We start from the raw sequence: 14,169 nt of genomic DNA on the forward strand, positions 1-14,169 counted from the left end.
TTCAACACTTTCAGCTACATAGTGCCAGGGTGCATAAACACAAATATGAATTCTGTCTTCCTTTCAGCTGCATTCATCACAGTGTTACAATGTTTAAAACAACTCCAAGTGCGTTTATACAGTACAGTATGTAATTTAATTTCTAAGTAACAAAAGTGAAAGAACCAAACATAATCTCATAGCAGGAAACAAAACACAGTTTGCTTGCAGTTTCCACACTTTTCATTTTTAATAAACAAGCGTGCTTCAGGATGTCTATGATCCTACTCCTGCTAGGATTACTTTGTAATTTTTTATTTAATACCATTTTCAATTGTGAAGATGCTGCAGGGACATGTATTTGGTTAGGTGCTAAGTGACCAAAAAAGTCTCCGACACTCAAAACTGCTGACCTCCACTTTAGGGAATATATAGTTTACAGTTGATAATGTGAGTCTACAGATAAAAAATAAATCTCTCTTTTCTAAAGATCTGGGTCAGTTAGACAGGCAATCCATTAAATTAAGGAATGTGGAAATCATTTGGAATAAAAATCAGCTTCCCCAGGCTAGAGTTTGCTTAACGAAATAAATCACCTAAATCTTCTATAATTTATACAGTAGGTGTTCTTAATAATTACAAAACAGGAGAGATACTGCACGGCAGTCTATAAAGAATGTACATAAATATAGTTAAATGTGCATATCACAGAAAATATTATATAAAGTCTGTCATCAGATCATAAGCATACAGTTTTATTTTAGTGTATTTAAATAAATTCTTATTGTGCTTCTAACATTTTAACATTACTGGTTCGCTCTTCTCTATAGTAACACCTATATGTTAATTTGACAGTTTTCTCTCATGGATGCTACTTACTGTATATATTTGCTGGTGTTTTTATTTATAATACATTTGCAAATGAACAATGTTTTTTTTTAATAAATCACTAACACTGGTTCCTCTGTTTCTACTTAGTGACCAGCCTAAGTACTGAAGTTTGGTTGTTAACAATGTAATCAGCCAATTTTGTTGGTGAAACAAGACTTTTTTGCTCATCCTGTCAGGATGGACGACAGCTCATTGAAAGAACCTGTTGAATGAGACACAGCTGCTCTGAATGGGTAATTTGTGCCCAGATGGAGTGAAATTCTAAACGAGGGAAAGAAGCTGGATGAGTGAGTGTATGCCTATGTTAGCCCTGAGATGGACTGGCCTCCCGTCTAGGGTGTACCCTGCCTTGCATGCTCTGCATGCCTAACCTCCTTGATGGAAGGTTAGGACCTGGTGGGGTTAGGTATTGCTGGTCGGTGCAGCACGGCACTCTCCTCTGATACGCATCAGAGATGGGACTCTAGATGACAGGTGGGTGACCTTAGAATGTGATCAGACAGAACTTCAAACAGACCGTCTGAGACACAGGTTATTAAGATCATGTCCCTGCCCAAACAGGATCAGCTGGAAGATGGGATGGGGTGGGAATTAGAGTTTGCTAGTGATCTGGTGCTTGCTGAAGAGTTATAGTGCTTATTAATGTACAGATGGAGAACTGGATGATAAGGGTTAAACTGAGTTCAACACACAACTGTCTGAGTAAGTGACCATTTTTTGTGAATATTGCCAATTGGTTTCAAAGATTTAAATGATCTTAAATTCTCCAGTGCCTGTAGGCCAAGACAGATTTCAGAGTATTAGAAGCTGGGTGAACTCTAGTTCCCAGTGATTTATGAGGACTGAGTGATTGAGTGAAGGGCTTGATAAGAAGATATTCACTTGTAGGAACAGAACCAGATGAGGAGCAACTGAAAAGACCCAGGGCTGTGTGATCACCCCCAGGATCTAGGATCCCAGAGGGGGTCTGAAAGAAGCATTTCCAGCATTGTCACACAACCCTGCAAGAAACCAGCTCTAAGTTCCATATTAGATCTTTAGACTCACTTAACAGGGAAAAATATACAGTGTATTGTACATTTCTAAAAAAACAACAAATAGTCCTGCTCATTTGCAGGAAATGCAAACAAATTAGAACCTTGTACATTCCAGTCCACATCAGTGAACAACATATTGAACGTAAGGCCATAAAATGTTTATTATGCAGGGAACCAGCTGCAGCCAGCATTTCTGAAGGTTAATGGGAGTCGCTACTTCATTTATCTAGAGTTAGCCTGTAATGCTGGCTGCAATTCCAATCCCAAAAGCATGAGTTAAGGATTCAGGGGATGTCTAGACCCATCTTCACTTACCAAGGGTAACATCGTTCTTCTCTAACAGTGCCCCGTAGTTGGCCTTTATGTCCCTCACAATTCTTTCCAGTTTGCTGGCATACTGGGTGCAATCGAGGTCGAGGAGTACTTTGTCTGCCAGGGTCTTGGCCATCACTCCCCACAGCCGAGCCACTGCCTGGTGGTACTTGAAGCCTTTGTCCATTAGTCCGCTCACCAGGCCAAAGGTCTCGTAGGCAGAATGGTACAACGGGTAAGAGGAAATCTTGTAAGCCTGTCACACAGAAAGGGGACGGGCAATGTTTAGAAGAATATTATTCTACAGAAATATTGCAGGAACAAGAAATGGTTAATTCCACACTGAAAAGCAGAAAGAATAAATATGGAGCTTTGGCCATTGAGCCTTCTTCGGGTGTGAGGAGAGAGAGGAAAGTGGCGGGAATGTGGAGCCCAAGAGATCAGAAGACAGAGCAGGTGGAGGAAAGGGGAGAGTCTGGTCTACTGTGGGTTTAAGGATCATTTTGTTTTATGAGGGTTTAATTTTCTGGTGTTTATAAATGCACAAGCATTTCCTTATTAAACCTCTAAGAGCAAAACACAAAAAAAAGCCATGATAAAAGCAATCCGTTGTTGTAACTCTTAACAAAATCCAGTAACCGCACTTCCTCTGTGTAATCTTACCAGCAGGATGTTGGATGGTGCCTTGTACTGCACTGCCTGTATGTTGTTATATCTTCATTCTTGTGTAGGGCAATCCCAGACCTTCTAGTTTGACTGAGTATTATTTTATAGATGTATGTCTACCTTACTGTACCTGCAACATCGATCTTCGTATTTATACAGCTTGTCATGTAAATTTACTATATTGTAAGTCTCCCTGAAAAAAGGGAGTTAAGTTCAGTTCAGAAAAATGACAAATCACATTTTAATTTATTTTTACCCACTCCTTCTCATAACTCATGAGGGACCATAAGCTGTCAGAGACATGCTAGAAGAAGCTCATATCTAATTCTTATAGACAGGACTGGGGTTCACACTGCCTTCTGTTGCACAAAGTCAATGCCCTACCGCCTGCAGAATGGCAAGCTGTCACATCATTCTTGCTGGTTCCTGCTTAACAGTTTGACTTTGTAACTCTGGACCCCAGCACTCCTTAAACAGTATCACCAAGTTTTAATTAATATAAAGCCCAAAAAACCCAGGTGGGATTCAAAAGTATCAATCACAGCACAGCTGCCTTGCCCTGGTGATGAATTAGGCACTAAGATACAAAAGACCTGTCCTTGATCCACCTTCAGAAGAAAAAAAGCTTTTCAAATTGGTGAAGAACCATGCTGATGTAATTATTCTGGACTCTATTGCAGTGGCATGACTCATGTAATGAACTAGCAAATACCATAGTGTTTACCAATATTAACTGAATATATTGAGGGTTACAAGCCAGAGAAAGCCATTCAGCTCTTCACGAAGCCTTTCCAGGAGGACTTTCAATTTTCAGCTCGGTAAGGAATTGTATTAATGTCACACTACCTTGAAACACCTTGATAATCAAAACAGAAGAGATTCTTGTCCCATAAAGGCCAAATAGCCAAATGACGATACACTGGCCAGATGAAGTACAAGAAATGTGAACCAGTGTGACCTCATAGGTAACTAGTATCCTGTTCAATGTTCTGGAAAACAGGAAATGGGTCCTTAAACCTGTGCACAGAGCAGGCATTTTTCACTTATCTCAAAATATCCCAGTGCACATTCAATCACAATTAACGTCATTATCCTCAGGCCACCCAGAGCAATCCAGTTTACAAAACCATCCAATCACACAGGATGAGATATATGCAAACTCTTTAACCTCACTTATAATTATGTTAACATTATGATTTGCAAAGCTAAAAATACGAGATCAACTGGAACACTTTAGGAAGTAAAATTAACAGATGCATCAATCAGAGCCACATCTCTTTTTTATTTTAATCTATTTCTGCAGATAAGCCTCATTAATATATTAATACATTAATCTATTTGCCCTGAAAACTGGTAATGATGTGTTTGAGATAAACGAGCCACTTTTATTCCTCTTGGGTGGACTTAACTGTCTGTGTCTTGCACAGCAACAGAGACATACTGTATAAGCAGCTATCATCAAACAGGATGCATTTAGTTATTTACTGTAAACAGAAAAGACATTCAATTTTCACTTTAATCAGGTTATAGAGTACAATGAAGTTGCTATAAACTCAAACCATTTAATCAACATGCCAAAATAACTGGGTACACGTTTTTCCTTTGAAAAACACATGGAATTCACAAAAAACTAAAAGAATTGATCTCAAAGGACATACTGTAAGGTCAATTTATACTACAGACTCTAAACACACAAAGAATCGTCTGAGGAACAAAAAATGATTCCCCAAATATCTTAATTGTAATAGAAACCACTCATTTTTTCTCACTCATTTTTTTCCAGAGTTACTTTTGCGTTCTATTTTGTCCACATCTTTAAATTCAACTACAGACCATTTAACTGAACACAAAGTAAATACCACAAATTAATGTTGCCTAAAATGACGACAGCTTACTAAATTTTATTACATTTTTAGCTCTCATTTATTCAAACTCTGAAAGGTTTGGGAATAAATTATTGTTAGTCTTCCTTGAACATAATGAAAAGGAAATGAATTGTGAGGATATTTTGGAAATTTAATGCACAGCAGTGCAAAAGAAAAAACAATGCAAAAACAGACATGAGTAACAAAAGATAATCAGTAACCCAAGATCACAAAACAACACAATAATGTCAAAGAAAACAAGCTGTGATGAAGAGTCCTATAATATCAAGGATTGATAGAAGGCAGTGACCCTTTAGTTTATCATAAGGCTGTTTCAACATCTTCACCCATGTGGCCAAGAGATCATCTCTCAAACCAATCTGGCTATACTGTAGCAAAATATCAATAAATACTTTTCTTTACAATCACATTATTGGGGGCTGTCTGCATTTTCTGAATGAGGCACAAGAGCAATTCCGAAAATATTTACCAACCAGTACTTTACCTTCCAACATGTTTTGTCGGTGAAAGTATATCATACAGTTTGAACTGTAAACAAAACGTTATTGCTCATTAAACAGGTACAGTATTATACTAAATGTAACGAATGAAATATAAAGAAGCTGAAGTAATTTGCATTATACAGTTCTGCAATGCTGTACTTTAAATGTAATTTGTGTTTTTTGTACTCCATGCTTTATTTACAGTATAACTTTTATAAATAACTACTGTATATAACCATACATAAACATTTACACATCACTCAGAAAGTCAACGTTTTAAACGACTGTGTAAAATTAAGCTACTACAAAAACTCTGATGTGATTATTGTGCTTTTAAAAAAAAATAATTGCTAGACATCAGACATCTACTGTAGATGTCTTGGGAGAATTTTTAATGGCAGTAGATTGTTTCTGTAAAAATATTTTGCCAGATAACAAAGAAGCCAGGGGAAAACGACTGTAAAAAGACTCAAAATAATTATATTATAATTATAAATATAAATACGTATATTTTAAGGAAATGGTAGCCTTGAAACAAATCCATCTCAAATTCTTGACAGGATGAAGGAGTCTTTTTGATACACCAATCGAAATCTTTCTGAATTACTTCAAAAGGAATGGTGACTCAGAGCAACTCAAAAGCACAATGCGGGTGTCCTTGACTTACTTCACTATTTTAACTCTTCCGTTATTGTATCGATTGACAGAGGAACAGCCTGAACATTCTGAGTCTTTTCATTTGCGTCTTTAGCGCTTTCGTTGGACACTTATGCTTTGTTTTCCTTGAATTAGGTACCAGAGAATCAAATCAATGCAATAAGAGGAAATCATGAATGAAAACCACAAAGGAAATGCGGCAGATGAAGAGAAGCCAGTCTGCAGTCTGACGTGAGCACATCACCTGTCCTTTATAAGGTGTATTGAAAACCAATACTTTTCATTATTTTTTAGGGCCTCAAGAAGGAAGTGGAAAATAGCTAATGACTAAATACTGGAAATGTCTGGAAGAGTGCTGGTTACCACAGTGATCTCGTGAAAAGCAATATCGCCTTACCAGAAAGACACACTGTGAATGAACACATAGTAAAAGCTGGAGACATGAACCTCTATCAGACTTAAATATAACCCGCAGCATTTCCTCACCACAGGCTCGGGGTCCGAATTTGGGACTCATCCGTGGTAGTGACACATGCATGCTTGCAGTGCTTCAGGAAAATAGACAACAACCAGATAAGAAAGGGTATATGAGAGGAGCCGTAGTTTGCTTAGTCGCTAGTAGCCTACTGCTGTCCTCTCCTTAAAAACTCCTGAAAACGGTAGCTGTGTGCAAAACCCAGCAGAAGCCAGGGTGACTTGGCCATAAAGGAATACTTTAATGCCTAATTATGAGCTTCATCGGTGTGCTGACAGTACCACGCAGCACACCCCAGGAACGTGATAATAGCTAATGACGGATGCCTTTAAAGTTACCAAGTGAGTGTTAAATTTAGAACCCAAGATCCTCCGTGGCAGCTTCTCCCCCTGATCCACCCACATCGTCAACTTTTAAGCACTTTACTTGATAAAACAGCTTTGATTGAAGATGTTTTATCCCATCTGGGGAATTCTTGATAACCAATAAAAAGCTCCCCGTGTACTTCTGAGTAAACTCTCACTGTGTTATTGATTGAGGTGACAAGGCCACTCCCAGAAGCTTTTTGCTCCAGATAAATAGTCATCAATCTTAGTCTGAATTTAATTGTAAAGTCTGAATCTTGAGCATCTGTAAAGAGAATACAGGCATGGAAGACAAAATACATCTTTCACTTCATTACTTCATTTGGGGGTGTTTTGTTTTGCTGTGTGTTCAGAATTAGAGTTTCTGAAGCAAATGCTTGAAGCAGTGCTAAAAGCTTGGAAAGTCTTCCTGGCGTTGTGCTGGAACATTGCAGGAACTGGTTACAGCTTGTTTTCTCTTCGTTCTCTTACTTCCATATCATTGCCTGTGCCATCTTGCAAACCCTGTCAGAGAGCTGCTCTGACCTGTCCTGGGACCCTAAATATGCTGCTCAGTTACACACTGTAAATAGCTATAAATCTTAGTTGCTTTAGATGAAAGTGCTGAAAGCTAAATAATGAATAATAATTAACAAATATGGGCAAGCAATACAAAACCAGAATACTAGTACAGTATATATAGTTAAATGACACAGAATTTAAATTGAAAGAATTTAAAGGATTGTTATATTGAGATTACTGTATACAGTGTAGCAGTAGGACCTCATTTAGAATATACTGTATAACTGTATATTGTACACTGTACTTTTGGTAACCACAATGTGAAAAAGATACTGCTGCTCTGAAATCAGTCCAGATGAACAACCAGGTAAATTCCTCAATTTAAAAAAAATGCCCTACACTGATGGGCTAAAAGAAGCCATCTTTGTAGTCTTGAACAGAGGAGTTCACAAGAGGATCTACTGTAACTCAAAAACATTCAGATCCCTAAAGTTATTGATAACGTCAGTGAAACCCCATGCAATTATTCAGAAACAATTAAAGGACACAGACGGAGGAGGAAGTGCATTTAAAACTGAGAACAGGAAGCATGCTGCTTTACACAAAGAATTGTGGGGGTAGGAAACAAGTTTCCCAAACATTTTGTTGAATACGACAGATGTCCTCAGATTCATCAGCTAATACGAAACAAACACTAAATGGGCCAAGAGACAGAATGTTTGCAAACTTTCTTATGCTTCTTGTTGGCCCTCACACTGCTTTGCTGTCAGTTGCGCTTCCTTTCCTGCCTCCTGGTGCTTCACCATTGCCCTTTGGAGACTTTTACACAATTCAGCCTCAGCAGATCAGCTGACGGCACGTGGAATGTTTTTGGAAACTTTATTCAATGTTTGTTGGTTTTCTGGCAGCCTTCTGTTCGAGCGTGTAACCCTCAGTAATTTGAGTGTGCGGAGGGTTAAATTATAGAAAACGTGAAGAAAACAATATCAAGATCTGTTTATCACAGTGCGTTTACACTGGAGTTTATTAAACCGTCACTCTGTTGACACATACTGTGTTACCAGGACCATTAGCAGATGCTGAAAAAAAAAACCCTATTTAAGGAGGCATACCTGGCTGTAGGTGTATCTGATATCTGTACATGGAATGCCCGCTATTTGGAGAAAAGCCGTGTAGTCACTTCCAGATCCAATTGAGTCAATCCTAAAAAAAGAAACAAAGCCATTGGAATAGATATACAGTTATGTTTCATATTGAGAAGTGTGAAAAATAATGTGTTTATGTATGGTTGTTTCCATTTGCGTACCTAAATACTCCACCAATTTGGAAATACTTTTTAAACACAAGGGAGCTTTTATTCAAAACACTTAGGTGCTAAACTAAATAGGAACCAATGGAGAGTTTGTTTCAAACGATGTAAAAAGGGTTTTTCTATATTAGAAATATATCAGTTAGTTAAGGTATCTATCCAGTACCCAGACACATCACAAGACAGCCACATCTGAACCTTTTCTTTGAAGATTACTAAGGATAGTTTGAGAGCTCTGTAAGACTGAGGAAACAGTACAGAAAACATACCCTTTGGACCTATTCTGTTTTTCACTGACACAAAGAAGGAAAATGCACAAATGAATAATCTTGTTCCAGAGGAGTCTGTCAGTGCACACATATTGTACAGATGTGACGAATGTGCGACAGACCTTTTCTTCAAACATACAGTACCTAAGTGTAATATCTAATATTTTCCTGTTAGGAACTGGGCTCTTATTTTTGGAAAATCTGGCTTATCCAACACCAACCAACCATTAATTAAGCTGGTTTTGCAGTATATAAATTGAAGCCTTAACGAAAATATGTTAAAAGCACAGCCTAAATGTGATTGTGATGGCAATATTACAAGCTTCAACTCTTCCTAGAAGTATAAATAAGCACAGGCAAGATAAATCCAACTAAGCCACAAGCCGTTCACAAGAGATTAACATTTATCTGAAGGAAAATGGTGCATTATAGTGTTAAAAACATTTTAAACACTTTTTGAACCACAGTACTTTAAAACTGACACTTTGCTTATTGCTTACGTTTTTGGAGTTTACCATCACGTTTTCCAGATGGTTCTGGCTTGAAAGGCACTGTTCAATTTCTCTAACAGTTTGAACATGTATAGGAACATATCTAGTGTCAAGCCCAAGAAAGTTATTTAGATCCTTATTGTCCCACAGTTAAACCGATTAATAGTACGTCTTAACTATTTAATTATCTAATTATGTTGTGTAATCTATTCTGTTGCCTCCGTTTTTTGTTATCCATTTCTGCTGCTCCTGGTGAACAGGCAGGGAGCTGAACTGATGTCCTTTGACCTTCATCTACAGTGTCCTCCCACAGCTCACGTGAATCCAAACATAGCGTTTCGTTCATGGTCACAGACTGCAGTGTGTGACGGTGTCAGGAATGGAGCTGGCCATGTCTGGAATTCAGGCTGCTCCTCCAGGGTGGGCAGGGTGGCCAGGTGTGGTTTAAACTGGAAACCGAGGCCGGTGACCACCGACACACAGACATTTCCTCCATGTTACAAAAAGCGGTTTGTTACTTTATGAAGGGAAAAGGCATTAGCTGGGGCTACAGCATGTTGAATAATTATCAGCAGCAGCAGCACCATCCTTCTCAGCCAAAAGTGTCCAGTTTGTATCAGTTTGTGCTGTGGGTTCTCCAATTACCAAGCATTCCTGATCTCAGGTTAATGTCTCACAATGTCTAATATGTCTAAAATATAATAATAATAATAATAATAATAACACCAAAAAAACGAATTCCTCTTTATAATCCAAAAACGAACTCCTCTTTTATTGGTTCTTATTTTATTTTATCAAAAGCATCAATGCAAATGTTAAAAAGAAGTGAAAAAGATTTCAAATTTCAGACTGTATCTGCAGATGCGTTTATATCAGACATTTCATCAAAGAACCACTGTGCACAGGAGTCTTACTGAACAATAAATAAATACATTGTAGCTGGAGTTCCTGGTTATATGATATCCTTACATTTTTCATTTGGGATTATATAAACCTATCTACGGTTTGCACTTCAAAACACCTCTACATGTTTTGGATGACTAGAACGACTCTCTGGTTTTCACACTGTCCAGATGGCCTACCTGATCGTGAATAATGAAAAAGTACCTGCCGCTTCCTGACATCAAGTGCTAACAATAATTTATTACCTATCATCAATTAGAATGGGTCTATGTGGTTCAAAGGCAACTTCAACATCCTCTGTGGTTTTTAGATTGCAATACAATAGTCCTCATTAATAATAATCCTTATTCTTGTCATGGACAATCAAATTTAAAGCTCCACAGGGGATGATAATTCTAACTCTTGCAGTGCTCATGGCTCTTTGAATCTCAGTTAATGCTGTCATGTTTTTTAGGTTGTGTGGTTAGTACTGATACATAACTTATAAGGCTTAAAAAAATGCTGTTTACACAATACCATCCAGGCCCTTAAACCCATCGGCAATACATCAGAGGATTACTAGTTGCTGTACGGTAAAGCAATCAAACAGACACCATTATCTTTGTTAAGCAGATGAAAACTGTGTCTCAATCTCAATTGGATCTCAGTGGGAATACTGCTGTGCACAATGCAATGTTACCTTTTGTGCAAATAATTCTTAAGCCCCTGACCATCACAGGGTGGGTGATGTAAGCCGTTAGTCTTTCATAAAAATAACCTGTTGTGTTTGAAGTTATTTTTCCTTTAAACTAAAATGTATGCTGTAAGTACTCACAGAGGATTACCAGCGTACTGCCAATAATATGCTGTGTACATACTTTCAAATGACAACAAATATGAAGCACTAGAAAGCACTTGCCTTTTTTTTTACATACATACAGTTTCTGTTACTTAGCAGAAATGCTCTTCACACAAAGAGAGAATTTTTCTCTTCACCCCTTCAAATCCAGGTGGGGTTAAAACACATCAATATCGATTCATCTGAACCAGGTACAGTGAAAGGGTGAATAATGTACAAATTAAATTTGGATAATGCCTGCCAAGATTTAATTGCTAGCTGGGCTTTGGTGTGCTGTTAGAATTTGGCAGCACATAAGCAGACAGGGGAGGCATGGAGGTCTGGCTGTTGGTGCTGCTGCTGCCTCATAGCTCTTGGGCTCTGGTTCAATTCTGGCTAGAGAAATGTCTATGTGGAGCCTGCATGTCCTTTCCAAATCCATGTGGGTTTTCTCCAGGAGTTTCTATTTCCTTCCATCTCCCAAAGAGATGCTGGCTGGTACCTTCAGCTCGCCCCTGTGTGCTTGTGTGCGTGCCCTGCTATGGACTGGCAACCTGTCCAGGGTGCAATCTAGCCTGGAGCCCTGTGCACCCGGGACGAGCTCCAGGTGGCCACAACCCTCACCTAACATACACAGCTCTGTGAAAATGGACGGGCGCATGCACAGTTCAGAGCTGCAGCAAGACTGAATTGCTGGGAACAAGAGATTAGCATAACCTGCGAGATAACAGTATGGGAGAAGACGATAAAGAAGAAAAACATTGTTCTGCAGCAGCAAGAACAAACCTTCCAGGAGGAACACTCTCTGCTGAGTGCCATCCCCCACTCCCACTAGCATCTCTCAGTGTCTCATAATTGCAAAGCCCTATTTACTTTCATGATTCCAGAACAATTAAAACCTTAGACTGCTGCTAATGAGAGCAGAACTAACAGATACATACTGAGGGAGTGCTGGATCATAATGAGATGGGCTATTTGCCAGCCATGTATCGAACACTGTCTTCCGGCCTCGTGCCACCTCTTCTGGGTTTGGATTTTCTACCTGAGGCAAATAAACATAAATTAATACCGTCACATATAATGGAAGAAAAAAAAAGGACTGAAACATGAAATCAGTCAACATCGCCTGGCCTTCAGTGCACTGCAGGGCTTTTAAGTGAAGTGGTGAGCTACAAGTATTGTGTGTTTGTAGATTGGATACGGACAGTTCCCAAATCTCCAAACTAAAATATAGCAGAGCATGCAATTTACCTTCTTTGCAGACTCGCACAGCAGCTTGTAGAGGTTCGGGGTAGCTGCTGCAATCAATGTTGCATTTCCTTGAGGATTTTGTGAAGAAAAAAAAAAAGAAAACTTGATTGAACTATTAGAAAGCTGTGACTCAGGATAACCTTTCCAAATCACAATCTTTTCAAAAACAGGCACTCTCATTAGCAAATCAGTTACCTTCAACCGCAATGTCAACATTTAAGTAAGCTACAGCTCGATTTCCGAGAGTTTTGATAAGTTCCTGAAAAGAAAAGAGAAAAGATATATTAAGAAGAGCTGTAGAGAATATAGCAATAAGCTGCTAACAAGCTGATATACTCACGTGCCTCTGCTTGCATCACTTCTCTGTGAAATCTTGTTTTTATAAAAATGCAGTATTAATTATATGCCCTGTTCAAGAAACATTGTAGCACACTTGTAAATACACATTAAGGCCAATCCCATACTAGAGTACAGTGGTTCAGATCAGGCCAGACCTCACTCTGGTTACTATAGCACGACTTGGATTGAGAGAACACGCCTCTGCCCCTGCCTGGAACACCAGCTGATTTCCACCAGCTGCGTCCTACAGGAGGGGCCTGAACCCCCAGCCCAGTGCGAGCCCTCAGTCTCACGCAGAGAGCTACGCCATCCCAATGCAAACCGCCGATGTAAAAAAGCAAAGCAGAGCGAGGCGACCTAGTAAAGCGGGAGGTTAGGTGGGGTTAGATTTGAAGACGCCAGTGGCCACAGAGTCTCTAGTAGACGGGTGCGGTGAGACACACGGACTTGGTGCCTCACATGTCTGACAGCGTAGTGTGGAGCCAGGTCTTCAGAATCTTTTCTAGGACTAGATCTTTTTTATTGCATTCTTTAATAGTGGTTCTTGGTACATTTGATAAAATATACAGTACAATTTAGAATGGATAAAACGTTACAGGACGAAGCCATTAATCCTATATATAGTCATTTGGAACATTAGGAAGTCTATTAACAATATGTAAGCTGCCATTAGAAGCTAGCGAGCTGACAATAAGGCGAGTCCATCATTTCTTTAGCAGCTGGCAAAGGGCTGACACTGCTTGAGGCTTATACTATTATAGTCTAGACATTACACACTAATTGTTACTATGGTTTATTGATATGAGTCATGCATAAAGACTTGAAACTCAATGTCGGAATGAAGCCCACTGGGTGAGGCCTTATTTGTGAAAGAAAAGCAGGAATTTGAAAGCTGAAAATGAAAGACACCGCATCAAAGACAAAATTTGTCGATCCTCATATTGTACATTACAATAGTGCTGTCTGGAACTTTTTGCATGATATGGTCAAATGTGAGAATGGTGTGCATTAGCTTGTTTCGCTAAAAATTCATGAAAAGTACATATAACAATGGACACATCATTTGTCAGTATTATTTTTAATTGTAACTGAACGAGCCGTGTGAGTCAATGAGATCGAGCAGTGATACAGAAGTTGAGTTCCTGAACTATCTGTACAGTATATGTACAGTTCTCATCGCTGGTTATTATACGTTCACCTTAGACCTCTTTTATCACACCAGAGTTGTCATGAGACACTACCACCTTTTTCTTCAGAAGTTTGCACCTTGTTCATACTGTACCTAACGTACAGGGTGTTGCCCACTGAGCTCACAAGAGTAAGACAGGTGGAAAGCAGCTACAAGCCAAGTCTCCAAAACAGTGGGCTATGCAGGTTGGCCAGTCTTCTCCGACACCACATTTGCATGCCAGACATACTTCACATTATTTTTAAGGCACTTTCAAACGGACAAGGTTCTACAGCTCCCATGTTAAAAAGCTGATAAGAAAGCACAGTGTCCCTTGTGCGCTCTTCACATTCAATCAGCGATTTTTTCTT

The 14,169-nt window shown here is 39.0% G+C and overlaps 1 protein-coding gene across 1 annotated transcript in view; it reads right to left on the reverse strand.

Moving 5' to 3' along the window:
* LOC102692081 (putative N-acetylated-alpha-linked acidic dipeptidase) overlaps positions 1-14,169 on the reverse strand; it is an 82,568-nt gene that overhangs the window by 39,808 nt on the left and 28,591 nt on the right. The window contains exons 10-14 of the mRNA XM_015350488.2: positions 12,487-12,550; positions 12,292-12,359; positions 11,982-12,082; positions 8,364-8,454; positions 2,223-2,475 (exon numbers count right to left, since the gene is read on the reverse strand). Coding sequence (XP_015205974.2) covers positions 2,223-2,475; positions 8,364-8,454; positions 11,982-12,082; positions 12,292-12,359; positions 12,487-12,550 — 577 coding nt within the window. The remainder of the gene's footprint in view (positions 1-2,222; positions 2,476-8,363; positions 8,455-11,981; positions 12,083-12,291; positions 12,360-12,486; positions 12,551-14,169) is intronic.

Source organism: Lepisosteus oculatus, chromosome 8, assembly GCF_040954835.1.
Source record: "Lepisosteus oculatus isolate fLepOcu1 chromosome 8, fLepOcu1.hap2, whole genome shotgun sequence".
Taxonomy (NCBI): Eukaryota; Metazoa; Chordata; class Actinopteri; order Semionotiformes; family Lepisosteidae; genus Lepisosteus; species Lepisosteus oculatus.